Genomic DNA, 26,833 nt, shown 5'->3' on the forward strand with positions numbered 1-26,833 from the left:
TTGTGTCTCCAGCTGGCCACACCTGACAGAGCTGCTCAAATAACTCAAGTCCAGATCAGACATTGGCACTGAACAAAGTTTTTTATACTGTAGTATATGCACCACACAGAGGGAGTGATGGTGACAGGGGACGTGGTGACCATGTTTCTTGTTTTGTCAGGTATATGCAAATGAGCTATGGTTTTACCCCATATCATTGTAGTCTCTGTTCTGTATGTGTATCAATCTAATAATATTCTAGCATACCAGTCATTTCACTAGCTAACTCGTGCAAATGTTTAGAGTAGCACTATCCAGAATCATGTCACGGTGACCCTGTGGCTGGCCACGACTGGAGAACGATTGTGTAACATGTTTTTGTTTATTTGCTGAAAATATAATTTATTAGGACTTTCAGTGACATGCCTGCTGCTCATCAGGGTATAGTGCTTTCTATGCATTCGCTGTACACTCAGAGCACTTTCACATTATTTGCCCATTCATCCATTTGCACTCCCAAACACACACACACACACACACACTGGTGGACAGCCACAAGGGGCAACTTGGGGTTCAGCGTCTTGCTCAAGGACATTTCAACACTTGGACTGCAGAAGCCAGGACTCGAACTGCCAAACTGCTCTACCCCCTCTCTACCCCCTGAGCCACAGCTCCCCCAATAGTGAGAGCAATGCCCTCTGATGGTAGTGATCCAACCAAGGAGAGTAGTCTTGTTTAATATTTCATCCTAGACTGCAATTTAAACATAGAAGCTACATTTGGATTCGATTTTAACAGTTTTTATGGATTACCTTCATTTGGTTGCAGCCAAGACAGGTTTTTTTTGTGATTTTAATATAGTTAAGGTTTTAGTTTGTGCTTCACCTGTGTATGTGTGTCACTGAGCTAATGATAACAATAACCACTGCTATGGATTTGAAGCATCTCTTAAAAAAATGGAGGTATGGAGGAACAGTCTTTTTTCTGGCTGCGATGTGAGCAGTAGAGGGTGCAGATCAACACTTTCTTCCTGTGTAGGTTGTCTTTGCTGCAGCAGGCACTGTGATAGACACTAACTTTTTACTGAAGCTAACCTGAGCCACACTAAAACCATTTTACTGACTGTGGCACATGTTTCTTTACAGGGTAAGATTAATTTGTTTGAAATAAAGCAGGTTTAGTTTGTACACCTGTCATTTAGGTTATAATTAACAGTAGTTCACCACTGGTAGCTAGTTTATGATCAATGTGGTGAGAAAACATGGATATGTAGCCTAATATCCTATGAGGCTAAAGTGCTGTAGCACATAAGTCAATGCACAATATGGCTTTTATACATAATATTATGTAGCTACAGTGGTTTTAACTGAAGGTGGATTATACTGTAGCTCCCAAGGGAAGGATGAGAGTTAGCTTGGTATTTATTTTGTTGGGGAACCCTGTAATGAAATATAGGGAATCCACCACAACACTACTGTAGCATCCAATTAATACAAAGGTAATCTTTTCCACAAAATGTACAGTATTTAAGGCTCAGTATTGAGGCTAGCTATCATGACTGATTTTATGAAAATTATACCTCTACACTTTGGCTTTCTGCTGAATTGGGGCATCTAAGAAATGGTGACTGTCCTGTTTGACTGTACATGGGGTCAAACCCTTTAAATTCTGGTTTTGCCATCAACAAGTTGGAGGATGTCTGTCTGCCTGTCCCGACTGTAAAATCCAAAATAACGTCCTTGGATTGGGGTCACTATGACAGAAGCCACTTTGCACTAATTCTCTTCATTGTATTTGTATTTTCTCTTAAGTGTACTGTGAAGTATTTCGACAGGTCAGCTGCTCACTTCTGCGCTAGTGCCACTATGAGCCCAGCAGAAAGACGGCTCCCTGCTGTTATATCCCATCCCATCATCAATATGTAGGTCTTCTGTATGGCTGAGGAGCCCATGTTCTCTGTCCTAAAATAACTACAATAAATCTCAAAAAAAAAAGTGGTGTTTGATTTCAAGACAAGGATCAGCCAGTTTTAAAAAGGCACTGAGATAGAAAAAAAAGACAAAGCAGTACATTAAAATGGCAATTCTTTATTTACAATAGTTTCACAGAAACAGTTTGCGCCACAGTACAGACAACGCTTTTTCAATAAGGGGATGAGCCAACCCAGGACCAGAATAAATGAGCTGTATCACAATGAGCATTGTTAACATTTATTATACTGATGTCTTAATGACACACTAACATTAGGGATTTGTGCCTGAAGGTGTCTTCAGGTTCTCTTCAAGACATGAACGTCCTGAGAAACAGCAAATGATTTAAAGTCTTCAAATGTCAAAGGTCAAGACCTTGGTGAGTGCCATTTACAAACCAGTTAACCAGAAGACAAGAGTGCAGAGATGAACTTAACCACTTAAAGTCTTGTGTTGTTCACAAACCAAAAATTCTTTGTGTGCGTTAGTCGTTCTCTGGTCAAGTCGCTGATTCTGCATTGTAAAACCCTATCCCGGACTAATATCCAAGGTTCTGGATATCTGCCGCTCTACAGTATGGCTTTTATATAGTCAGAAACAACACAAAACATACACAGTCAGGCTCAACAGCAGATGGCACATGAATAACGAAGCTTAATATCTTTTATGCAAATTGCAGTTTGAGGGAAAAAGTGTCCTATAAACACATTTCCCGTTAAACCCACCGCATATGGAAATAACTCAATACTGCCATGAAAATGTCAGCGAGAAATGATCAGAGACTGAGATCTGCTCTCCCGCTCTGAGCCTTCAGATAACACAAACCGGCCCAGTCCACGGTACTTTGCAGATACCCATTTCTTCATGTTTAAAAAAAAAAAAAAAAAAAATCTAAACCATGGAGCTTAGCTGAGATGACTCGCAGCACATGCATTGCCAACACCCTCACACAAGATTAACCATTCAGACACACACTCACATGCATAATTTCAACTGGATTCTTGGGAGTCTGTCTAACACTATTCCAGTTAAGATAGCATTTTTTGCATGATACTTAAACACAATGGCCATAGGAGTTCCTGTCTATAAATATGTCTCTGAAAATTTTTCCTAAGCAGTTGAAAATTAGGAAAAACTTCTATAACTGCTAAAATACAACAGTTCAACCCTGTCACAAAATGCAGTAAAATCATGCCGACCAGAGGAAACAGAAAATGCCTTTACCAAAAACCTGTGTTATCTGAATCTTGTCAAATATCTGGCTTTTTTTTTTTTTTTACTATTAAAAAATTCTTTATTATTCTTTATGAGAAATGTTCTGATGAAATAAGAACACAGTTTAAACATTTCTGAAGAAAACAGTGTGTGTGAAAGCTCCACGTGTGGCCAAGTAACAGTTCAGGGGAGTAGCCGAGGCTGGAAGACAGTTTGCGGAGAAGGGAGAGGAACAAGCACTTGGTTCAGTGGTACAGGCTTAAAGCCTCAATGATAATCTTTCACACAGTCTTAAATAACAAAACAAAACAACAATCAGATGACATAGATGCAGACTCTAGTATCTTATCCTACATCTTTGTTCTACTGGATTATACCTCAGCTTAATACTATAGCACCATCTGAAGCAATTAACACAAGGCTTAACTTGTTTTCTCTTTTTTACACTATTATGTAATCTTAAGAGGCCTCTCAGAAAAATCAAATCCAGTTTCATCAGAAAGACATAGCTGTTCCTATGAATGAATGCTTCGATGGATTTAAAAACAAATAAAGTGAGAAAAAGTGCAAACCGTCTCTCCCATAAATCCCAGCATGCACCACAGAAGGTGGCAGTTTCTCTCTATCTGGCAGTTCAAATGTTTCCAGTGTTCACAAGACACCAAGTCCCAACAGTAGCGGTTTGCTGCTATGCTGTTGTTATCTACAGACAGACATCCATTCAGTGATTGCCTTACGCACAGAGTCTGTAGGGAAGCAGAAACAAACCTTAGTAAATCTAAAATAGGTCTCAAACCATTTTCATATGGGATAAGGGATTTGGATAGGTCCACCAAAGTGTTCAAAGAAATGTGGGTTTATGGCCGACCATCGAGGAAAGAGACTGAAGGGTGTAAGACCTGAATCTGAGGAAGGATCAGTCCAGCAGGTGGAGGGGAAGCAGAAGAGGAAAGGGTCAGAGTTCAGGGGTCAGTCTAGCAGATGTTTGCGCGGGCCTATGCGGGAACGGTGTGAACGGCGGGTATCTGGGGGTTCGTGTGTCTCTCGGCAGCTCTGGCACACATATGTCTCTGGAACGTGACTCTTGCGGATCTTGGCGCATGACAGGTGGATCCAGGTGTGGCACTTGTCACACTCAATCATGGCCCGACCTGCAAAAGGCTTCATACAGAAACATGTCACCAGGTCCCATGAGTCGTCATCTGGGAAGACAAGAGAGAAAACACACTGAGTTATGTCTACTCTGTCAAATTTGTACCGCTGCAATGCATGTGCCAATATAAGACCTCACCCGAGTCCACCATAATGTCCTCATCCTCTCCTGAGCCATCTTCGTCTCTGAACACCACCTGTTTCCCCTGGCGGAACACCGTTCTGTTTCCTGAAAAGCCCTCAACCTTCTGTACCTTGACTACCCCCTCTTCTAGATCTCGTCCATCCCAATATCGACGCTCCTCCTTGGGCTCCTTCTTGCAAGGAGGTGGGCTAGGCAGACGCTGGGGGTGGAGGGGAATGCTGATATCATCTTCAGGCTCTTCTTTGATCATTCGGCCACCAAAAGAGATGGGGTACTTCAGCTCTGCAACTGCTGAGTGGCTCTGCTGACCCTCACTATCCTCACCAGCCTGATGCTCCCTCTCCTTTCTCCTCCTTTTCTTCTTTAGCTTGTCGGCTTTCCTGCGGTCATCTGGGTGAAGAGTGGTGATTGTGTGCTGCAGAAAAAGAAAAAAAAAACCCTGAATGCCAAACTAGCTGAAGGTGAACATATTGTATAAGGTAATAATGTAACATCAGTTCTACTCACATCTTTCTTAGTGTGACTGGACAGTGTGGCTCCTGGCTGTGGATGTTTCCTGCTCCTGTCCTGGGGGATCTTAGGAGGGCGCTGGGGGTAGGAGGTTGGAGGTCCTGGGGTCCAGGCATCACTGTCAGCTGTACTGCCAGTGCTGTTGGGGGGGCTGGAACTACTGCGCAGTGGAGAGTCCTGTGACAATAAACAAGAAAAAAAAAAAAGACATTAACAGATTCAAATAAGTCTGACAATTCTTTTCATACATTCATCCACTCAACTATAAATAATATCCTATAATAATGATTATCAATCAAGACATTTCCACTGTACCAAATAGTAAAACCTTGGATTGCGAGTAACCTGGTCTGCGAGTGTTTTGCAAGATGAGCAAAAAATTTTTTTGTAAATTTTAACTTGATAAACGATCGAGTTCTTGCAATACGAGTAGTGCATACGCGTAGTCTGCCAAGCATCACGTCACAACTGAGCCGATGGTTCTCACACCTCACTCATATAGTTAACATCTGTACTGCAACAATGGCCCCGATGAAGAAAAAATAAAGGTTGAAAAGAAAGGCGGTAAGGAAAAAGAGGTGATTACACTGGAAATTAAAAAGGAAATCATTGAAAAGCATGAACGAGGTATGCGAGTGGCCGCAGGATTTTATAAGGGAGATGTATAAAATGAGGAAAATGGTGCAAAATTTTGTAGAAAAGCACCACCCGAATAAGGCTGTAGCAGTGCAAACAATAACTCTGTTTAACGACAATGCAATGCCACATTTCCACCAAATCCTTAAAAGGAGGCAAAAGCAAGTGTCATGGGACAGGGTCCTTGTTAAAGTAGCACAAAAAGAAAAAGACTTCAGCGAGCCAACAGATAGTAGATAGCTCTTCTCTTTGTCTCCCTCACGCCAGCCACGATTCTTTTCAAAGGTAAAGTGCAGGTTAATTTATTTTATTTTTACTTTATACTGTATTTTGTATTACTACAATCATTTTATATGAATAAGTGGTTGTGGAACGAATAATCTGTGTTTCCAGTGTTTCTTATGGGGAAATTCACTTTGATATACGAGTACTTCGGATTACGAGCACGTTGCCAGAACGAATTATACTCGCAATCCAAGGTTATACTGTACTAGTTTAGAGGTCTATGTGCAGTTTCAGACTTAATTCTAATTAATACATGTTTTACCTGAATGAGGGTCAATGCATCCTCACAACGCTTTAGAAGGTGTCAAAAATTCCCTTGTATAATAATGCAAAGCGCAGCAGTGATGAGACTGCAAGCAATGCTAAAAAGCTGTCAAAACACATTGAATGTAAGGACCCACTATTTAGCATAAAACATTTTTCAATTTTAATTTAGATCTCGGTGAGCTCTCTCTTACATAATTATTAGCAGGAATATCTGAAGTGCAAAATCATCACTTAGTGTCAACAAATGACAAGACAGCCTTACAACAGGTGACAAAATGTGCACAGAAAGAGGGGGTGGATATGAAAACAAATCTAGTATGTGTTAGAGAAAAAGAAAAGCAGCGCGGTGAAAACACCACCTTCAAAGGAAAAACCACAAAAAAAAAAAAAAAGTGTCATAGTCTAGAAACCCCTGACAATGATGGTCAGGAAAAGGAAATAAATTTGTTCTGGCAAATAAATAAATAAATAGATACAATCATACTGAAAAAAAGTGTTCAAGTTATATCACACTTTGATGGTTGTTTTTGGCTTGAAATGATTCTGAAATTGCATGTAATTTTTAGTTATAGAAGTAGAACCTAGGAGTAGCAACAAGTTTTGATGAAGCTACTTTACTAGAACATCCCTCCCACCTCAAGGGTTTTATCTGCTGGTATTTTGAAGAGAGGAAGAAAAAAAAATAAGGTTTGTGTAATGACAGACTGTAGAACTAGCACTGTAAAAGCAGCCTCCCTTGATAACAGGATGGGGCTACAGTGTTTTCAGCACTAGAGGAGCATGTTTTTAATCAGTATGATTTTACAATAACATTTTTTTTCCAACAATAATAAATATGTACACATTCTCTTATAGTCAGCAATGTGGGCATGAATGGTTGACCAAGACTACTTGCCATAGGACAGAGGGCTGAGCTAAGGAGGTGACGAACTGCGGTGTAGACAGAGGTGGCTCTAAATGCAACAGTCAGAGCACACCAGCAGACTAGACAGTCACAGCTGAAATCCTGCATACACAAAGTATTCTTGCCATTGAATTAACTTCTGTGGTCTGTCATGTGAAAGAACTGCGGTTAGTTCTGAACAGAGGGCATCCTAAAACTACAACAAACACTTCAAGCTAGAAAAACAACTGAGACAAAAAGAACCTGTTTAAGTTCTCCCTCCCTGTCCCCAAACAGAAGACGTGTGCAAAAAACAGCACTGTCTCATATCCAGTTTCACAAGTTGACACATTTTGATCTTTAAAAAAAACAAAAACCACCCATACTTGACTTGCAGTTTCACTACATCTTTCCAAACAATAACTTCCACCTACATTAAAGTCTAGATCACTCAATGTCAATCACAGCACCTTGATAAATTTTACACTTCGTTTATGTACTATATTACTACTGTGTATGCATTTTCTCTTCACTTCGTTTTTAGATTAAAACAAGCCATAAAACTAACAATAGCATTAACAGTGATTAAAGCAATAAGATTAAACTATTAAATAAGGTGCAATAACATTACAAAATAAGTAAATTTAACCCAGCAATACAGGTGCTTACGTACAGATGTGTACCGGCACTGATCGACTCGTTTACTCACCTCTTGGGGGTATGGTATGTAACCGGCATAGGCCAACACAAAAGTGCAAAACTTGTTAAAGTCCTCTACCGTCCTCCTCCTCTTGTACGGCGGACTGAACCCCTGAAACACAGTCATGTCATTGAAACATCAGCTCCATGAAATCTACACATCCCGACATGGCGTTGACATGAACAAGCGCTGACCGCTACACAGGCTGCAAACTGCCACTCGATACTGGTTCGATGCGACGTAACAAAACTGAACGAAACTATAAAATAACATGTTGACAAGTATATGCTAAAGTTTTAATTGTTGCATGAAGACACTGCTTTGTAGACTCGCCCGTGAACCTTCCTACCAACCCCCCACTGATTAACTCAAATAACAACGGCAGCTAATGTTAGCTAGGTTGAATAGCAGTAGCTAAACAGCAAATAAGTAACTAAAGCTAATGCTAGCTGCTGGTTAGTGTCAATGGACTTTAACTGGCGAACAAAACTATGAAGTCATAAGCGACTTCGTATTAACGTATGTCGAATAGTTACAATAAGTCATAAAAGCATCAGTCTTAGCCAACTGTAAGCTGGTAACAAACGCAGATGGCATGAATATGATGCTTAGTTAGCCACTGTTAATGTTAGCATGCTCCGCAATAATGATGGAATGTTTTCTTTTCGATGAAACGTTAAGCTAAAACTAGCTTTACCGACACCGATTTTACAAGTCCTGTTTAAAGTGACGCCAGTTACTCATTCTCACATGCAGTGTCGAATTTTAGCTGTAAAAGTTGACAGCTGGTCCTAAGTTTGTCTGTACGCTTATCATGTGTAACCTATCAAATCTCTGCACCAGTAGCTAATATGTCAACATTAGCACAGTGAGCTAACGTAATCAGCAGCTGCTAACTGTTAACAACCTCAGACAAGTTGACGTTTGCTAACGTCGTTAGCCATGACTGCAAACTACTCACAGTAAAAGAGTTATATAAAACATTTACCTCCGATTGAAATGCATGGGATGTCGATGGGTTTATGTCACCCATCTTTGCCAAGTACCTGACCACCTGGCGTTTTGTCGATAACGTGACAGGCTAAAGCAACTGGCTGCTCAACGCGACCGTAAACACTGAGGATACCTAGCTTTTACTTGCTAAACACTTAACGTTGTAGCCAACGTCAAACGTGCCTATGCTAAAACTCGAATCAACAGTGTTCACTCAATTTGCCATCAGCAACAACAATCCCATTACTTGGACTCGCACCGAGAACCAGCTAGACAATTGGTACAAAGTTGTAAAACGCGCCTCCAGTGAACCGCGAACGTTAACCAACGCTCCTACTGTATTTCCATCAAACTGTCCGGTAACGTCTCCGTATGATCCAGTTTACTGACTTCTTCTTCTTCTTCTTCATTATTCGTGTCTGTAGCAGTGAAGACACGAAATAACGCATTAATGCCCTCTTCTGGTGTATAGCGTGTGTCGGGATTAAGCCTAAATATTTAAACATGATCTCTAGAGATGGTAGAAGACCGTAGACTGTATATTGAGGACATAAAAATACGACTTCTTTGAAAATAATTTGTAACAACAACAATAAAAATAACAATAGCTAGCCTACATTTTATTTATACAACCTATAAACCTAGCCCAATAAATTTGCTATCACTAGCAAGACTATTGTAAATTCACTATTGTTTGATTTTTCTTGTGTTTGGTTTGAGCTTTAAGTTTATATATTGTATAGTTTTAGCATTATATGCTTATTTTATTGTATGTAACTTTTAATATTGCCATCTTGCAGCACAAAAGCAAATAAAAGTTAGCTCTCAGTCTCTTGGCAAAATATCTCATAAATCATAAATGCATTTATTTAGCGGTATTACAGGCATTCTCTTATCTTTTCGTATTTTAGACAAAACAGTTGAATCCTTTTGATGACCATATGTCAGCTTCTGTATTATTCCCATGCTTACTTTTGTATAAATCTCATCACACTTGAAACATAATTTTAGAACCCTATTGACCATGGCTGGATTTGGCAGCTGCCCTAAGGCCCCTGCTACTCAGTGGCCCTGAACACCTCAAGTTCACTCTCAGCTCATTTGCTGAAGATATAGCCTACTAACATTTGAAATCCTATATAAAGTGCTAAATATTAAAACATGTACCAATACATCCATGGATACTTTTAGATGGTTCAGTAGACTTAACATTATTGGAACAAGGAACAAAGAAATTCACAAAGTTAAGACCTATATAGAATGTCATTACTAGAGCTATGTTCAGATTTATACATATGGATCAAAGAATTCGAACAATAAAATCAGAATTCCATTAGTGTAGACTACCAGGGCTCAAAGTTTTAATTAGGGCAAAACCTGGTGATGATTTATTGAAAGGCTTGCACTTGTTTTGTCCTTAACACCTTTCAGAGCTGCTGTTTGTTCAGCCTTAATTTCTTCACATAAAATAAAGTAATTAGGACAGCAGTAAACATATAACTGCTGGGAATAAAAAACATTGTCCACGATTCAAATTATGACACTCAAGTTTGGAAAATTATGATGGACAGTCATTTTTTTTTAGGAAGCAACATTAGAACATGATTCACTGTAAAAGACATTCTGCAAATAATTTCAGGTAAATACTGTGTTCTGTTTTTGTTTTATGATCTTAGAAGAACAAATTGTTCAATATTATTGGCTTAGAAGTAGGGAACCCGATCCGCACTCCAGTCCAGTTGGTGACAGTAATGCGCCGTAAAATATCAGGAAGAAGAAGAAGAAGAAGAAGGGAAGCGCTTTTCACGTTGTGCTTGTTTTCTCTTCCCAGGTTCCGCGAGGGTCGTTCGTAGCAATTAGAGAAGTGAAGTCTTTTGATACATCTTTGGTATTAAAAATGTCGAACACTAGGTTCCAGACTTTTCGTAATTTTTTAACAGAGCGATTTACTACCGTAGCTGTGGAGATATTTGAAGAAGTCGAAGCAATTGTAGAGGCGTGCTACGAGGAAAACAAACGACTGCGGAACATTTTGCACATGGTCGTCAACCCTGAGTTAAAGTTACATAAGATAGGTTTGTCACTTTTGGTTAACTTACAGATATCGACTAACTAAACGTTAGTCACTACAGCTTAAATTGAATAGTTATATTGCAGCAGTGTAAAAATGAAAGTGTCTCCACGTCTACTTCTGGCTAAACTATCTACATAATGAAATGTAAATAATGTAACGCTAATGCTAACGTTAGAAGTCTAAATTAGCCTATGTTGTAATGTTCCTGTGTTTACACAATTGTAATGTTTTCACTACGTACTTTATCTTATCTTTGAGGAATATTTGTTATTGTTTTTTTCTTGATACAGTTTGATGCAGGGTATGGTGTGATATGGTATACGATTCGATTCAGTTTAAATGCAATATTTCAATGACAACAATGTATGACTAGCTGCTGGATACTTGTACTTTACTCGCCTTTCCCCCCCCTTTTCTGACACTGGTTTGATCATGTAAAGAACAACCAGATATGTGATGTTTTTTATTGTGATATATTGACTTTTGATATATTGTCCCATCCCTATAAATTGCTGATTTAAGTATCTGAATACTTTTGTAAATGAGAGTTTTCTTTGTCATTTTAGGTTGATGAGTATAGACTGAGGACCTAAGAGGATTTTTACACATTTCAAATGAAATCTAGAGCAGAATAAAACGTGCAAAAAGAAGTTTTCTTAATATTTCTTAAAGCAACTATGTATAAAACCCTGTAGTGGTTGTCCAAGCTGAGTTGTTTTATCTTACACTTTGTCCTACTAGGGGAAAGGGTTCAAGATTAGCAAAGCTTTCTCCATCTGCCAAGCAGCTTTGTTTGGGGGGAGACAGCTGTAGATGCATATAATAATAATAATAATAATAATAATAATGTTGTTTTTCTTTTTCCCTGTAATAGATGACGGTCAATACATGGGCACAAACACTAATGTCAGAATTCAGCCCCTTGATCTGAACACTGGGGTGAAGTGGGAAATATCAGAGCCCTGTTCAAAAAAACCTAAACAGGAGCCAGCTGAATTTGACATAGGTTGTGGATCAGAACAACAACAAGTACCGGAGGGAACTGTGAAAGATGACCCAGAAGAAGGCACAAATACGTCCTGCATCACTAACTCCTTCCCCCTTCAAGTGGTGGAGTACGACCCTGACTCTTCAGACACTGTTCAGGAAGAAAATGATGAGCATGAGGAAAGTTCTTCAGTGGCCTCAGATGCAGTCACAGAGAGTGAGAGGTTCTCCAGCAGTGAAGAAAGCACAGATGAAAATCAGGAACCTCATACACACAGTAATACATCATTGACAAAGCTGGTAAGTTTAAAAGAATCCATTAGAACTTCATAGATTTAAAGCATCTGCTGACTGTGACATTCCTGAGAAACCTTGTAATCTAGAAAGCACAGCACAATACTGTCAGTTAACTTCTGTTTAGCAAAACTGAACATTTTACACCACAGGGGATGTTTAGGAAATCTTTGGACTCTGTGCACTTGTGATAATTACTTATTAAACTGTGAATTTCAGTGACTAATATAAAAACACTGGGAAACCCTTGAGAACTGGACTGGATTGTTTTGTTCACATCGAAGCCTGAGTTGTTTTAAACAGTTGACACATGAACTAATGAGTCTTTTCTTTTCTTGGTTGGAAATCGTCCTACAACATGGAAGATAATGAAGCACCCTCTGCAGAGACCCATGCTACAATTACCACGGTAAGAAGAGTGAGATTCTGCTGTAGGGCCGAACGGTTAATCAGTTTCGAATTGAAATCACGGAATGAAGCCAGTCTTGAGTTTATTTAGCAGTGATGTTGTATAGTTTTCAAGTCTGGTTTCATCAGAAATTCTGATACACTGATTAAAGTGCTCAAAGTTTGTGAATAAAAGAAGAAAATAAGCTTTGTTCTGTATTTACTGTCACTCTGTCTAATTTGAATTCTAAATCTCACACTCTCTAGCCTATAGTCAAATAAGTAGCTAAAGAGGAAAGTAAAAAAAAAAATAGAAATACAGTTTAATACAAAGCAAACTGAACAGCAGTAAGCCCCAACCCTCAGCACCGCTGGTGTATGTATGAGGGTGTTGTGTTTGTCTTCTTACTGTCATTTGCAATTGGTGTTACAGCGAATAATGTAGAAAAAAGAGAAACATAGTCACAAATCATTCAGCCCTAGTCTGCAGTAACTGATGTATTTTTGATGCAGTGCAACCCATTTGCTGAAATAGCAACTAATATATTTATTTGTTTTATACAGTATGAAAAAATCTTTCAATGCTACACCACCAGACTACCGGTCCTTTTTGGCAAGACTCACCGAAGCCTTTAAGAATTTTCCTGATGACAAGAAGCCTCTGATAACCAAAATGGGCCTCACAGCGGATGTGGAATTGGTGGACTGTGCTTTTGGTAAAGTTCCTAAAGGCTGCCCCCTGTCCTACCAGTGCCCTGTGCCATCAAGTAAGGATTACATGACTTCTGACGATGCTCCCACTCGACCACTGCTTCCACTGTCTTTCCACAGGCTTGAACCAATGCCCCCACTTTTTACCCTCAGTCCCAAGGAGCAGGAACATGTGAATGTTATGCAGATCACTTGGGAGGCAGCAAGCAACTTGGAGCACTCCACACGTGGAAACAAGACCGCCATAGAGGAGCTGCAGAAACTGCGCTTGACCAACCGTTTCAAGGAGATCTGCAAACTTAAACCAGGACAGAGCCATGCACAGCAGCTTGTATTGAAGATACAGAAAGGGACTCAAAGGAACAAGACGGCTCAGATAGAGGAGGAGATGAAAACTGAGGCACTCTGGGAGTACTGTCAGCATTTATGTGTCAACTGGTACCCCTGTGGTTTGGTTGTGCACCCGAATGCTCCGTGGCTGGGGGCGCTGCCTAACGGGCTCGTGTACGACCCTAAGGAGGAACCCAATTTCGGGCTGGTGCATGTCAAATGCATCGGGTTCTCAAGCTTCAAGGAGTGCCCGTTTCTTGCCTGCCGGGAGGGAGTTTTGCAAATGAAAATGAGCCACTCATCCTATTGGCACATCCAGGGAGAGATGTTGGTGACAGGCACATCTTGGTGTGATCTGGTTGTGGTCTCCAGAGAAGAACTGCTGGTTCAACGCATCTACAGAAACCTGCCCTTAATTAATGTAATGAAAAAGAACTTGCATGCTTTCTTTCACTGTTACTACCTGCCAAGTCTTTTAAATTGATGTCATAGCTTGAGTGATTGTGGCATCACCATGTTGCTGTCATACACTACATGTTGTTTTGCTCAGGTGGGTGGTTGGTTGTGAGTTTTAAAACACTATCTCACTTGAATGTATTATGTTTCTTGACCTCAAATGTTCTGTTGCCATTATTAGCATGTAACCTTTATTATTAGTTTCACCGAGTGTAGTTTTGGTTCATGTGCTCTCTCGTTCTATTACGTTTGTATTAGCTTTAGATCTACTTAGATATTTTCTTTTACTTTAAGGTGATTTGTGACATAGCCAGATCCTTGATGTAATTAGAAATTGAATTTGACTTTTTATTTGCTATGTTTACTTTTGTTCTTATGACTCTACAAAGGTGCTCTGTGGGTGGGTGTGTGGGTGTGTTGGGGGGCATCTACTGTGAAGATTAGCTTCATTACTGAACAATCTGCCCATCACTCTTTATTAGATTAATAATTAGTGTATGAAATGTCAAAAAACTGTTTATGAAGACTGCACAGTCTCACAAGCTCAGTTTGATTATGTATTCAGTTTACCATACAAGACACAATACAGCATTATTCACAACAAGAGAATATTTGTCTTTAATGACTTAGATAATTGATTACTAAAATGGTTGCTAATCTTCTGTAAGTTGCTTCAGTGGGAGCACCTCTGTCGTGTTTGTTGAGTAATGATCAGTCAAGTTTTAAGTCGCCGTAAGAAGTACAGTAGTTTCAAAGGTTGGCACGAATGTGAAACTTCAAGTGCTGAGTCCAGTGAGAATGTTACTGTAGCTCTGGAACAGAGCAGGACTTGGAGCAGAAAGTGTGAATGTTCATCAATTACGTTTTTGTCCATAGTTTTGTAAGCACGTTGCTGAACCCCAGTGTTCAGTTTGGGATTCTGGACACCCCAGTCCCTCTGGAAAGTACATGGTTTAATCAGCATGATTTTGTTTCAGAAATGTCTGATGGGGAATGAAGCATTACTCCTGTTGGGAGTCTCAGGGACCCCAGCCATAAAACACGGTAAAATACAATATACAACCATTTTAAAAAAGCTATACAGCACCAGTCAGAAGCTATGGCACCCTTTGCCTTTATGTTGATCGGGAAGGTGAGTTCATCCTTTGACTGCTACTGAATATTTTTACAGTGATTTCCTTCCACGTCTTGTGATTATGTAGAGTAGCATTTCTCTGTCTCAATGAAAAACGGAATACGACTACAAATATAGAAATATACAAAGTATAAAAATAAACTAAGGAAAAACATGAAATGTTTCCATATTTGGTGTAATAACTATTTAGGATTGTTTGCTTTTATTTGTCACCAGATATGTAAGCGCAGGTGGTGGCAAAGGGAAGAGGTACCACTTTAGTACTTTTATTCTTTTAACGAAGTGAAGAAGGAAAACACGTGTTTGATTTGGTAGTTGTCATTTATACATACACACATCATTGAGTTGTGTGGGGCCCGAAACAGTGAGGAGGCTTTGATCAGTGAAAAATCAAAGGAAAAGCAACAAAAGGGTCCTAGTAAGGGCCACCATGTGCCATCAGAACAGCTTCAGTGTACCTTGGCATTGACTAAAGATGTTATTTCATTTGGTGTTTTGATGATGTTGGTGGAGACGTTGTCCAGCGCAAAGCTCCAAAATCTCCCAGGGGTGTTCAACTTGTGTTGAGATCTGGTGACTGTGAAGGTCATAGCATCCGATTCACATCATTTTCATACTCATCAAACCATTTAGTGACCCCTGCTTTGTGGATGGGGGCACTGGCATCCTGGAAGAGACGTGATCTGTTTTTCCCCGCATCCTGCAGAGGGCGCTGTGGTCCTGTCAAGATCAATCGACGTTGAGAAAAAGTGTGTTTTTTGCAGCTGGACATAAAAATATGTTTCACGCTCTAGTGTATGTGTGTGTGTGTGTGTGTGCCAACAGTCATTAGTCAGCAGGACACACACAGTTAGTCACACGTTGTCCACCTGTCTACACAGTGACCGGATGCAGTTTTGAAATGATCATCTCGCTCCTCTCTCTCACTCTCTCACACACACACACAGACGCGACCTCGGCAGTCGAGTCCGAGCCTCTGCTTTCCCCCACACCGGCTTTGTTTTAATGACAATGGCTCTAAATAAGACGTACATCAGTATCGGCTATGCCTCGTTTGGTGCGCTCGTAGGCTTTTCTGCGTTCCTGACGTGGAACATCGTGTTCGCACAGCCGTGGACTGCAGCCATGGGAGGACTGTCAGGTAAACTCAGTCTCCAGTTAATGTACTGTTCATGTGTGGTGCCTGTTCAGCTGGACATGTGTCCAAGGTTGCTTTTGGTTAATGGAATCAATATCTTAATAGGAATGTTCAAAACCACTATTGTAAAAACATACATATCAAATAAGATAAATAATCTGATAATTACAAGTTATGGCAGCTGTGCTTTGCAATAAATGTTAGAGTAAAATTAGAAAAACGACCGTCTGAGCCTGTTTTATCCCACATATACTTGACACCGTTTTTAGAACATGTTACATATTGAATTGGGTTCCTGCCACATTTTCAAGCAGCCATTGGTTGCTTTAAGTTTAAAGCCAGTGCAAGTTGATTTTTGTGTTGTACTTAAATGAAAAGAAACAACTTTTTGCTTGGAAAGCATGAAAACAAAAAACTGAAGGCAGATGCAGAGTAAATGGCATTGCACTGGTGGAGTTGGTTCACTTCTGATCTTACACTGAGTTTTATGACAGATGGCACAGGTAGACCAAACACTTGGCTTCATGCACTGTTGTGCAATGGGCTCTATTCAGTGTTGTATTAATGGATCTGACCCTTGATCCACTGCTGAGGTTTGCTAGCCCATATCTCTACCATCTACACTCATCTGTTCACAGGATGTACTGTTCAGTGGTGGTTAAACATAGTTTATCAAAGGTCAAACTCACCCGTCTGGGCTTTTTAAATCAAAAATTAGACATTTTCATTAAATGAGAAGGATTACACAGCTAAGGTCAGTGACCTACATACTGTATATGGCCTTCCCCCTGGTCCTTTACTAAACTGGCACAAAACTCTGTGTCTGTTTTGGTGATACACTGACATAACATAATAATAATAGTAATATATTTTTACCTCAGCAAAATGACATATAACTGTATGATGCTGAATGAAGGTTTAAAATAATCACGTTCCTCATCCCAATATGCAGCCAGCCTTCACTGAAACAGGCTGAAGTAGAAGCTGACGTCAGAACACACAGGTCAGGTCCTTAGGTCACAATTGCAAAAAACTGGAGGCGGTCAGTGGTTAGGTGAAAAGCCAAGTCAACCATTAAACGTGCCTCGGCTTCATAACACTGTGGCTTTGGAAAAAGAGGAACATGGGGAAAGGAAGTCCACTGAGTCAGCGGCATGCTGTGTCATGTCAGTGAAAATGCACAGTCACAAGTTGATGACCATGCAAACTCAGGTCAACAGGTGGATCCGTTAATATCAGCTGTGAGTGCTGTCTTTAAAGGTGCCTTGGCATGTTGTAACCCATTATATATTACACACGGTTGTCACTATCTTCCAAGTATATGGCCAGTTTTTCATTGATTTCCAAACTTCAAGGCTGCCAGTGGTTTCCATTGATTTACAGTAAGTAATGTATCAGTGACCATACAGCCTACTGTCGCTGGGCCAGACAGCTGTGAGCACAAAGTGTTTTTCAGCATTTTTTATTATTTATTAGTGGACTCCAGGGAAATCCTGCTTTCTAATGCAGGAAACTGCCCAGGGATGGACCAATCCTATACAATGGATTTTTGTCAGGGTCATACTGATCGTACTAAGTGGCGTATCGGCCAGACGCAACCAGTCTGCACTTGCACAGATTCTGTCACAGCGATCACCATCACAGTTTTTAGTGTTGGGAATCACCAGATTTGCTGAGTGACGGTATCTGAATCTGTGCCGGGAGAGAAAAAATAGGCTGCGTTGTTGTTTTCATGTCATCTGTGTCTACTCATTGTTTGACTTCAGGGTTTGTTTTTGGAAAAGCAGGCAGTAACTTTTGAATACAATGCTTTGAGTGTTCACACGTTTAACTCCCTTCGTGCGACAATAACAAAATGTTCAAGTTTCTGACGGGGATTTTCACTGCATGTTGAAACAGCATGGAAATAATGTCTGTGTGTTGTGTTAAAGATTAACAGATGTCAAATCATCAGCAGTGTCCTTTTAAACTGTCTTCTGAAAGCAAAAATGTGCACCGAGATCTCCCTGTCTGTGTGGTTGTCCTTCAGGTGTGCTGGCGCTCTGGACCCTGATCACGCACATCATGTACCTGCAGGACTTTTGGCGGACCTGGCTGAAAGGCCTCAAGTTCTTTTTCATCATGGCTGTTTTCTTCTCTCTGCTCGCCGTCATAGCCTTCACTAGCTTTCTGTCTGTTGCCATCAGCAACAAAGAGTGTAAGTTATTCGACAGTGCTTTCCTGTCTCAGTGTGCACACCATTTTTACCAGGCATATTTATGTACTGTGGTTTGGTTTAATGAGGCCAGTTGCTGTTTGTCACCAAACAGAACTATAATAGCTGCAAGTCAAGTGGGTGGCCTCAAAAATCAGGTGAGTGAGTAGGGTGGTCAGTAGAGTTTCTGTTGACCCCATTTCAAATTAACCAGCATATTTCCTATAATTAATCTCTGTCCACCACAGGGACAGTTAACAGAGCGAGTCTAACTGAGAAAATGTGTCATGTCTTACACAAAGCCAAGTGTTCAGTGTATTGTCATGTTATTAATGGAGAAACTTTTGTATCTGTGTCAGCTGTAAAGGACTGGTCCATTTTTAAATAGCCACATACATTTTTAAGGTTTGGGCTGGGCCACCTCATTTCAGTGAAGCATACAACACACAGCTCCAGCCATACTGTGACTACAGACAAATGTGCACTTCAGACAGTTTGTGGAAGGCTTGTTCTAATGTGACAACACCCTCCTAAACGAAGCAACACTGATAAAGAAACGGCTGGAATGACCTGATAGGCCTGCACTGATCCCTGACCTCAAACCCATTCAGTAACTTGAGGGATGAGCTGGAAGAGCATCTGCGAGGCGTGCAGTGTGCAGACATGTGACAACTGCACCATTCCGGCCTGCAGGGTGCTGAATGCTAATCTGTGAGTCTCTCTCTCTCCCTCAGCCTTTAGTGACCCTCAGAGTCTCTACCTATCCTGTGTGTGGAGCGTCATGAGCCTGAAGTGGTCCTTCCTGCTCGCTTTGTGCACTAACCGCTACCGCAAGGAGTTCACCGACGTCAGTATTGTCAATGACTTCTGAAGGCACTTACCAGAGTAGCTACATGGACTCTGCAGGACACTCACTGTGCTGGCCTCCAAACCAGAGAATGTCACAGTGTGAAATTGACAGAGGACACTTCAAGAGGAATAGGAAGAAAGAGTAGATGAGCACCAGTGTTTCCCCAAAAGCTGCTGGTGTTGTTTTTAATATGTGCAGGATTTGTTGCTGACTTGTCGGGTTTATGGAGAAATCCAGTCTTGCTTTATATGATCCTTGGTAGATTTTACTGTTACATTTTCACTTCCTCAGCATCATGCTTAGTCATGCATCTGCACAATTTTCTCATGACCAAATAAATACAAAATACAGTCTTTTGTAACCATGACTCAGGCTCAGCGAAGGGGATTTCAGCTCACCTCAGTGGTTAAGTATCATGTGCAGTTTCAGGCTGCAGCCACTAGAGGGGGACACTCTTCCAACAATTAAACATCATGTCCCATACTGTACATGTGGACATTGTCCTTATCATATTACAACTGTGTTTTATTTTCTATATCAATCAAAGCAGACCTGTTTCCATCACAAGCTGCGCTTACTAATCATGAAGTGTGTATATGATAACAGTGAATCCAGTGCTTTAAAGTCGATGTACATTCAACCGCTGCCTTAACAGTGTGTGTGTCAGGGTCTCGCACAGGGCAGGTCACCCGTGTTTCCTACATCACTATGAATGCTTTTATGTAGAATTTCAAATAAGCACTACATGTCCTGGTTCAGTATGTTTCTGAACTATGAAGGGGCTTTTTAATTGTAAAGATTTTGTAATATTTTTATCAGTGTGACTAAAAACGCTCAAAAAGGTGACAACATTAGATATATAATAATTGTGAAGATGACAGATTTGGTGGCAGCACAAAGGTTTGCACCAGCAGTAATGCCACTAATGTGCATGCTTACATGTTCATGTGGTTTTTTGTTATAACATCCTCATCGACATCGATAATGTTGTTGCTTAGGAGATTACTTTGAGGTATTTCACTGCCATGTCCCAAATGAAATATAACATTGTGTATCCACATGAATCACTTGACTGAATGTAGGAGTGTGTTTTTGAGAGCTATGTTAATAAGGTATGTTTTTTGACATCCAGTGTGCACTGCTGTGTTTTTGCAGTGAAGTCCTAAAATAGTGGCCAATAACTGTTCCTCTTTTGTATGAAGAAATGTGTCTGCGTCTTTTACAGTTTCTGTTCCCCTGAAACATTTAATTCCTTTTTACGTTTCAGTGGAAATGGAACAGCAATAAACATTTTGTTGTTGTTGTTTTTAAGGATTATGACTTTAATGCAACATGTGAAAGAGTCATGGAAGTAGCCTGAGAATGCTACACACTGTTCTTCCTACTAAGCTTGGATCAAGAGGGAAAGTGTTGGGCATTAGTGTAGGATTTGTGCCATGAGAGGAATGGGCCACTTCTCCCACCCACTCAAGCCACATTTATGAAGAATAAGGAGAAAAAAACATGCGACAGCTCTGCAATCACACCAGTAAATGCAGACCAATAACCTGCTCTTTGAAGTCAGGCAATTATTCTAACCATGCACAATTTTATTTTTCCATGAAAGGAAAGGGGTGGGTGCAGACAGCTTGTGGTGAATGATTTTGTTAAGGTAGATTCCTAACAGAAGGATTTTGAAGTGAAAAATATGTGACTGAAATATTATGGTGCATTATAAGTCATTAATTTGTTTATAGATCAATACCTGGTGGGAAAATGTGTCTCTAAAATCCACCCAGCAGTTACTATGCTAAGAACTAAGGAAAGTCAATCTGGCAGAGGTTTTCATTACTTACTTTGATCTAAGAAGTCGCTATCATTATTCCATTTTCCTGCATCCTTCCTCTGTGTTTTAAGGACATTTTTGTTGGTACTTATATCTTAATTGCATTACAGAGTCCCCCAGAGTCTCACTGTGTCAAGGTAATTGCAATGTTATGGTTAAGTCGCCATGGCAACATTTTTTATCTGGCCGCTATAAACTTCAGCAATAAGAAACTGCAAAACAATTCAGCTCACTTTCCACTGAGCAGGCTAGGGGCTCTGGAACCAAATGTGTCCTATTAAATTTATACACAAGCCTATAAAATGTATGTCTACGCGCGTCTGGTATTACCCACACTGTGGGGGTTGAACCCGGTTTACACACTCACACTGTGGGGACTTGGTCTCCCTTGAGGTGTAAGTCATTGAATTTTAGGGTGGCAGCTAGGTTTAAGGTTAGATGTTAGGCAAGTAGTGGTTATGGTTGCATTTAGGGTAAGTCTTCAGGAAGTGGATGTAAGTCAGCGTAAAGTCCTCATGAAGAGAAAAAAAACAAATGTGTGTATGTGTGTGTGCTTGTAAAGAAAGGGGAGGGGTCTGCTTTTATTCAATTATGGACTCCTTTCTACTCAAATCAAGGAAGGAAGCTGTCTCAAGTGTTGACGGGCAGTCTGGCAGAGTGCGGTGAGTCTGGAAGCAAACGTTTATATCTTCAAATAACACAAATATGCTAAACATCCTGTACAATCAGATTCTAAAGAGCAGCAACGGTTGAATCTAGACCTGTAACAAACAACCACAGAAGCCATTTTTTAAAAATTGCACACACATCCTTGTTTGACGCATAAGGCCAGAATCCAAGGATTTAAAATGAATCCCGAAGGACACAAACACATTGCATCTTTGTGAACATCTACCATCTCTCAGACCTGTTTATGTGAACGTGGCTGACACCTTAAAATGAGCAGCAGATTTTACTGCTCTTTCTGCTAGGTATTTACGGTATTTACATTTATCATCAGCTTACTTAAAGTGCCAATATCACACTAATTTCATTTTACTTAAGCTGACGTACAAAAGCATTAACAGTGAAATGTCCATTGATGGAGTGTACGTTTACTTTGGGTTATATAAGGCAGTAGTGTAAGAACTATTAAGAAGTATTTACTGCTTTATGTACTGTTGAGCTGAGGTGGAAAGTAACTAAGTATATTCACTCAAGTACTGCACATAAGTGTAATTTTGAAGTATCTGTACTTGAGTATTTTCATTTTCTGCTTTTTACTCATCACATTTATTGCATAACTTTAGTTACTAGATACTGAGATTAATTAAACAAAATATAGTATAATCATCAGACTTTACTGAACCCTGGTGTGAAATTGACAAGCTCCCCAGCGGTATGTAAATTACATCAAACATTAGCTCTACCTTTACCGGCTGTAACTTTACATGTGATGTACACCATAATACATCAGGAATTATAACCCAATGATATGATATACATTAATGTGAATTTACTCATCACATTTATTGCATAACTTTAGTTACTAGATACTGAGATTAATTAAACAAAATATAGTATAATCATCAGACTTTACTGAACCCTGGTGTGAAATTGACAAGCTCCCCAGCGGTATGTAAATTACATCAAACATTAGCTCTACCTTTACCGGCTGTAACTTTACATGTGATGTACACCATAATACATCAGGAATTATAACCCAATGATATGATATACATTAATGTGAACTGTGCCATTCTGCATGAAGAGTACTTTCACGTTTGGTTCTTTAAGTATATTTTATCCAAATACATTTTACTTTCACTTAAGTAACATTTTCAATGCAGGACTTTTAGAGTATTGTTACTTTTACTTAAGTAAAAAATCTCTGGACTGTTGAGTAGTTTAATGCATTATATTTTACATTTTGATCATATGTTTTGTATGTAAAGGCTATTAAAGGCCAGATGAGTATAAATAAATATATCGCTCAAAGCACAAGTACCTCAAAATTGTATTTGAGTCTTTGTTGCATTCCAGTAGTGACAAAAGGTGGACCAGGTTTCTCTGCTTGGTGTGTGCTGGCTGACAGGTTCAGCTGAGGAATATGAACATTGGTATTAATAATACAAAAGTTTGATCTAAAAAAAGAAGCATCGGGAGAAAAAAAATCAAAATAAAAAGCAAACATCTTGAAGTGGTGGAGAACCAGATGGGCTCTTTAAGAAGTCTCTTTGGCATTTTAAGAAGGCAGTCGCAGAATGATTTCCGAGGAACTTCCAAAAAGTGTGGTACAAAGCCCACAGATATTTAAGCAATATCCATTGCAATTTACTGTTTTATTTACAAACCGAAACATATGTCTCTAGACCTTTGTAGCCCCATCCTCTTCCGACTGTCCTTATTACCACACTGATTTACTGCTGCAGGATTTCTCCCACACTGTTTTCTCTTTCTTTTCCATTCTCTCCCCCTGTTTCTCTGCCTCTGTCTATCTTTATCATCTTCTCTCATCACTCATCTGTCTCCTTCCAGAGCTGCCTGGTACATTACACTCAGCTATTGTTTTTCCTCTTGTGTTTCTGTGTACAATGCTGTCTGTGCCTCTGGGACCACTGCGAGCTCGCATCTGAAACATTTTAGAGAGACACATATTTGCTGTTTTAGAGCACAAAGGGATATGCCACGGCAAAGGCTGTTTGAAGTGGCTTCGTAGGGGGAACCAGAACCAGAGCGAGGGATCTGAGAAACCATAAAGAAACGTTAGCGCAATGTAACTTTGGGAAGGTCGTGTAATCTAATGGAAGCGGGGATTGATTCAATGTGAAGGCATACCCCTTTGAAGTTGGCTCTGTTGATGTTTCTAATGCAATAGCTCTGCTTGTCTGAAACGCAGCATTCCTCTCTATCTTGCAGACAGTGCTGCACTGTTTGACAGGACTGGATGCGTGATAGAGTCTAATCCCGGTGATATCAGGTTGACAGCGCCTCCAGTAACCACTATTTGAAGTGTGAGGCTGGAGACAGCAGCGTTCGACTCCCTGCTCCTTATCTGAAGAAATCATCTGATTTGTGATGTGGGGGTTTCATTACCCTTTTAATATCAAGGTATTCAGATAAACGTCAGCGGAGACTAGAGCACATTGCAGGCTACTTTGTGTATATGTCTCAACAAGGTAAACCTTGCAGACAATGGCAGTCATCATTTTGTTATAAGTGTTCAGGTGCAAAAGTTCTTACAAAGGTTCTCCTGTAAGTGTTTTGCTCGTTTCTGAAGTCTGTGGTGAAACAAGACGTTCCAGCCTCATGTTCAGGTCAGCTCAGCTCTGATCCGTTGACTCGGCCGTTAGAGAATTTGAATGGCTGACTCAGCAGTGAAAATAACTTTCAAGTGATGATTTGCTATTTATAGCGCTGCATAATGTCAGCATCTTTTTGCCTATAGCTGATTAGTGTCCACCTGAAATAAGCAGTGTTTTACATCGACACTACAGATTCTGACTACCACACAAAGATCTGTTCTTCATTTATCTCCAGAAATGGTACTGTCCAGCTGTTCTTCTTACGTGTCGCCCCTGTATCACATTATCACATGCACACACAAATCATATAACCTGCTGCTTGAACATAAGGACATGATATGATGCAACAGTCAACCAGTCTTTCACACTCACACGTGTTCACATGTACACACAAACTAGCTTCAAACTGAGGTGATGTTTAAGGCCAGACACTGTATGTGACACCAACAGCTTGTTTGTAATTGTATTATCATCAACAATGTTCTTAAAAAACATGGGCACAGATTCTAATAATAAACCTATAAAATTGATAACGAGGCTACAAGTTGTAGCATTGACTTTATTAATGGGTAAGAAATAATTGCCTGCTGCTTTATAATCATTTTTGAATTGCTAATAACAAAAATGTTTGGGTTGCCATGTTGTCACTGACTGGACCGTATAACCTTTGACCTTTTGGAAACAGCAGAAGCTGGAGCAAAATTTATTTACTAATAACTTATGAAGCATTTATTAATGGATACTTAATATTTATAACTGCATTGTTTCCAAATAGAAAGAACAAACACCAGTCAAAGGGGCTTATTTAGCAACATTTTACTTCAAGCCCCCTATTTACTATTACTAAGCAGTAAATATGCATTTAATAAATGATTTATAATGGGCCATAAAAAATTATTTGTCATTATAATCTGATATACGTGTTTATGAATAGGAAACATTCTTGTTTGACAAATACTGCATATCAATTAACACTTAAATGTCCTTATGTTGGTTTACAGCTGTTGTACATTATAGTGTGTTATAAACCACTTATTAAATGTTTTGTGTACAGCTTATAAATGCTAAGTTGTGAGGCTAAAGATGGCAACTCAAAAGTCACTATTTTTTCCTTAATTAATGGCCTAAAACTATACTGATCTGTAAAACATTACTTAAAATAAACCGTTAGTTACAAATTATAACCCGTTATAAAAGGTTAGAAAGATGGTACCAGGTACACAGTGGCTGTCTGCTTATAATGTTGCTTCTTCCCTGGATGTCCCAGAATGAGCCATCCGAGTCTTTAACCAGCCGAACCTGCTGCTCGGCGTGCACTAGCCCAGCATGCCGTATCCCCAGCTCAGCTGTGAGCTCTATTGGGACTGTTTCTAATGTGCCATGGATGGACCCCAGCACTTAAACACTGTAATCAGAGCCAGAGCAGGATATTGGCTAAATTAATCATGAAAGCAAAGACATTTGAGGGAAACTTCATCACTAAATATTAGAAATTACTAATGTGAGAAGATAATTCACAGCTAAACAAACATTATACAGGCTTGACGCAGCAGGGGAAGCAAGTGTTTTTCTTCAAGATAAACGTTTGACAAAACAAGCTCACCTCAAGGTCCATTTAGTATCTATTTCTAGACATCATTTTCATCAACATCTGGAGTTTGCCATTCGTCGAACTGTAGTTCAAATGTTCAAATATCTATTTTTTTTTTGAGCCCCTAAAAATTTGCTTTCAAATCTTGCATATCTTGCCATACCATTTAATATTTATGACTAAATGAGAAACAAAGTTAAAGTTAGGACCTCTATAGATCACCAGTTTAGTCTATTTCTTTCAAGGGTTTGGGGTTAAGTGTGGTTTGATAATAGATGGAGGTTATCTTGTATATGATTATTTTGTAATTTAAGTACATTTTCTGCAGTGAAGTGCTTGTTTGCCTGTTTAGAGTGACATGGGGCAGTTTCACCTGTACTGCTGACACTGGGTAGAAGTTGTGGCGTAAGGTGATGACATTGAAGAAGGAAGCTATGCTGAAACATCTGTATTCACTATCAGAAGCATGTTTTTTTGAACTAAAGAATAAAATTTAATATTGAGGCATCTTGAGTACAAAGGCCCTTTTTGAAAGTTGGCTGACAGCCAACAGCGTAAGCCAGCAAACCCAGTGTTACATTTAGAATCAAACACTGTGATCGGTGCACAGGTCTGCAGTGTATCACCTGTTTCTACTTCAAACCGATGAAAGGAACTCAGACAAAATCAGCACAGACATCTGAAATAAAACTGTTTTAATCTTGGCAAAAATTACGTTATAAATTATAGTTCCTATAAACACGATTCTGTACCTTGGTTGTTTAGCTCTTAAAAACTTAGCTTTGTAATTATGAAATGGATTTGGTCATGTTAAATGTTTGACTTAAAAGGAATAGTTTGAC

At 39.7% G+C, this 26,833-nt stretch overlaps 3 protein-coding genes across 3 annotated transcripts; 2 read left to right on the forward strand and 1 right to left on the reverse strand.

Annotated features, from left to right (window-relative positions):
• Positions 1 to 3,369: 3,369 nt before the first annotated feature.
• phf13 (PHD finger protein 13) lies at positions 3,370 to 9,120 on the reverse strand. Its single transcript, XM_020593150.1, has 5 exons — positions 8,731 to 9,120; positions 7,752 to 7,853; positions 4,969 to 5,148; positions 4,456 to 4,876; positions 3,370 to 4,366 (listed from the first exon to the last, which is right to left on the reverse strand). The coding sequence occupies exons 1-5, from the start codon at positions 8,773 to 8,775 to the stop codon at positions 4,134 to 4,136; spliced, it is 981 nt and encodes a 326-aa protein (XP_020448806.1). The 5' UTR covers positions 8,776 to 9,120; the 3' UTR covers positions 3,370 to 4,133.
• Positions 9,121 to 10,500: 1,380 nt separating this feature from the next.
• Positions 10,501 to 15,287, forward strand: LOC109956305 (uncharacterized). The gene is made up of 4 exons (XM_020593309.1): positions 10,501 to 10,810; positions 11,684 to 12,096; positions 12,456 to 12,499; positions 13,042 to 15,287. Exons 1-4 carry the CDS (start codon positions 10,633 to 10,635, stop codon positions 14,000 to 14,002), a joined length of 1,596 nt encoding a protein of 531 aa, XP_020448965.1. The 5' UTR covers positions 10,501 to 10,632; the 3' UTR covers positions 14,003 to 15,287.
• A 616-nt stretch (positions 15,288 to 15,903) lies between these two features.
• On the forward strand, positions 15,904 to 20,526 carry LOC109955961 (heme transporter hrg1-A-like). The gene is made up of 3 exons (XM_020592638.1): positions 15,904 to 16,250; positions 18,277 to 18,444; positions 19,176 to 20,526. The coding sequence occupies exons 1-3, from the start codon at positions 16,115 to 16,117 to the stop codon at positions 19,310 to 19,312; spliced, it is 441 nt and encodes a 146-aa protein (XP_020448294.1). The 5' UTR covers positions 15,904 to 16,114; the 3' UTR covers positions 19,313 to 20,526.
• The last annotated feature ends 6,307 nt before the right edge of the window (positions 20,527 to 26,833 follow it).

Source organism: Monopterus albus, unplaced genomic scaffold, assembly GCF_001952655.1.
Source record: "Monopterus albus unplaced genomic scaffold, M_albus_1.0 scaffold18.1, whole genome shotgun sequence".
NCBI lineage: Eukaryota > Metazoa > Chordata > Actinopteri > Synbranchiformes > Synbranchidae > Monopterus > Monopterus albus.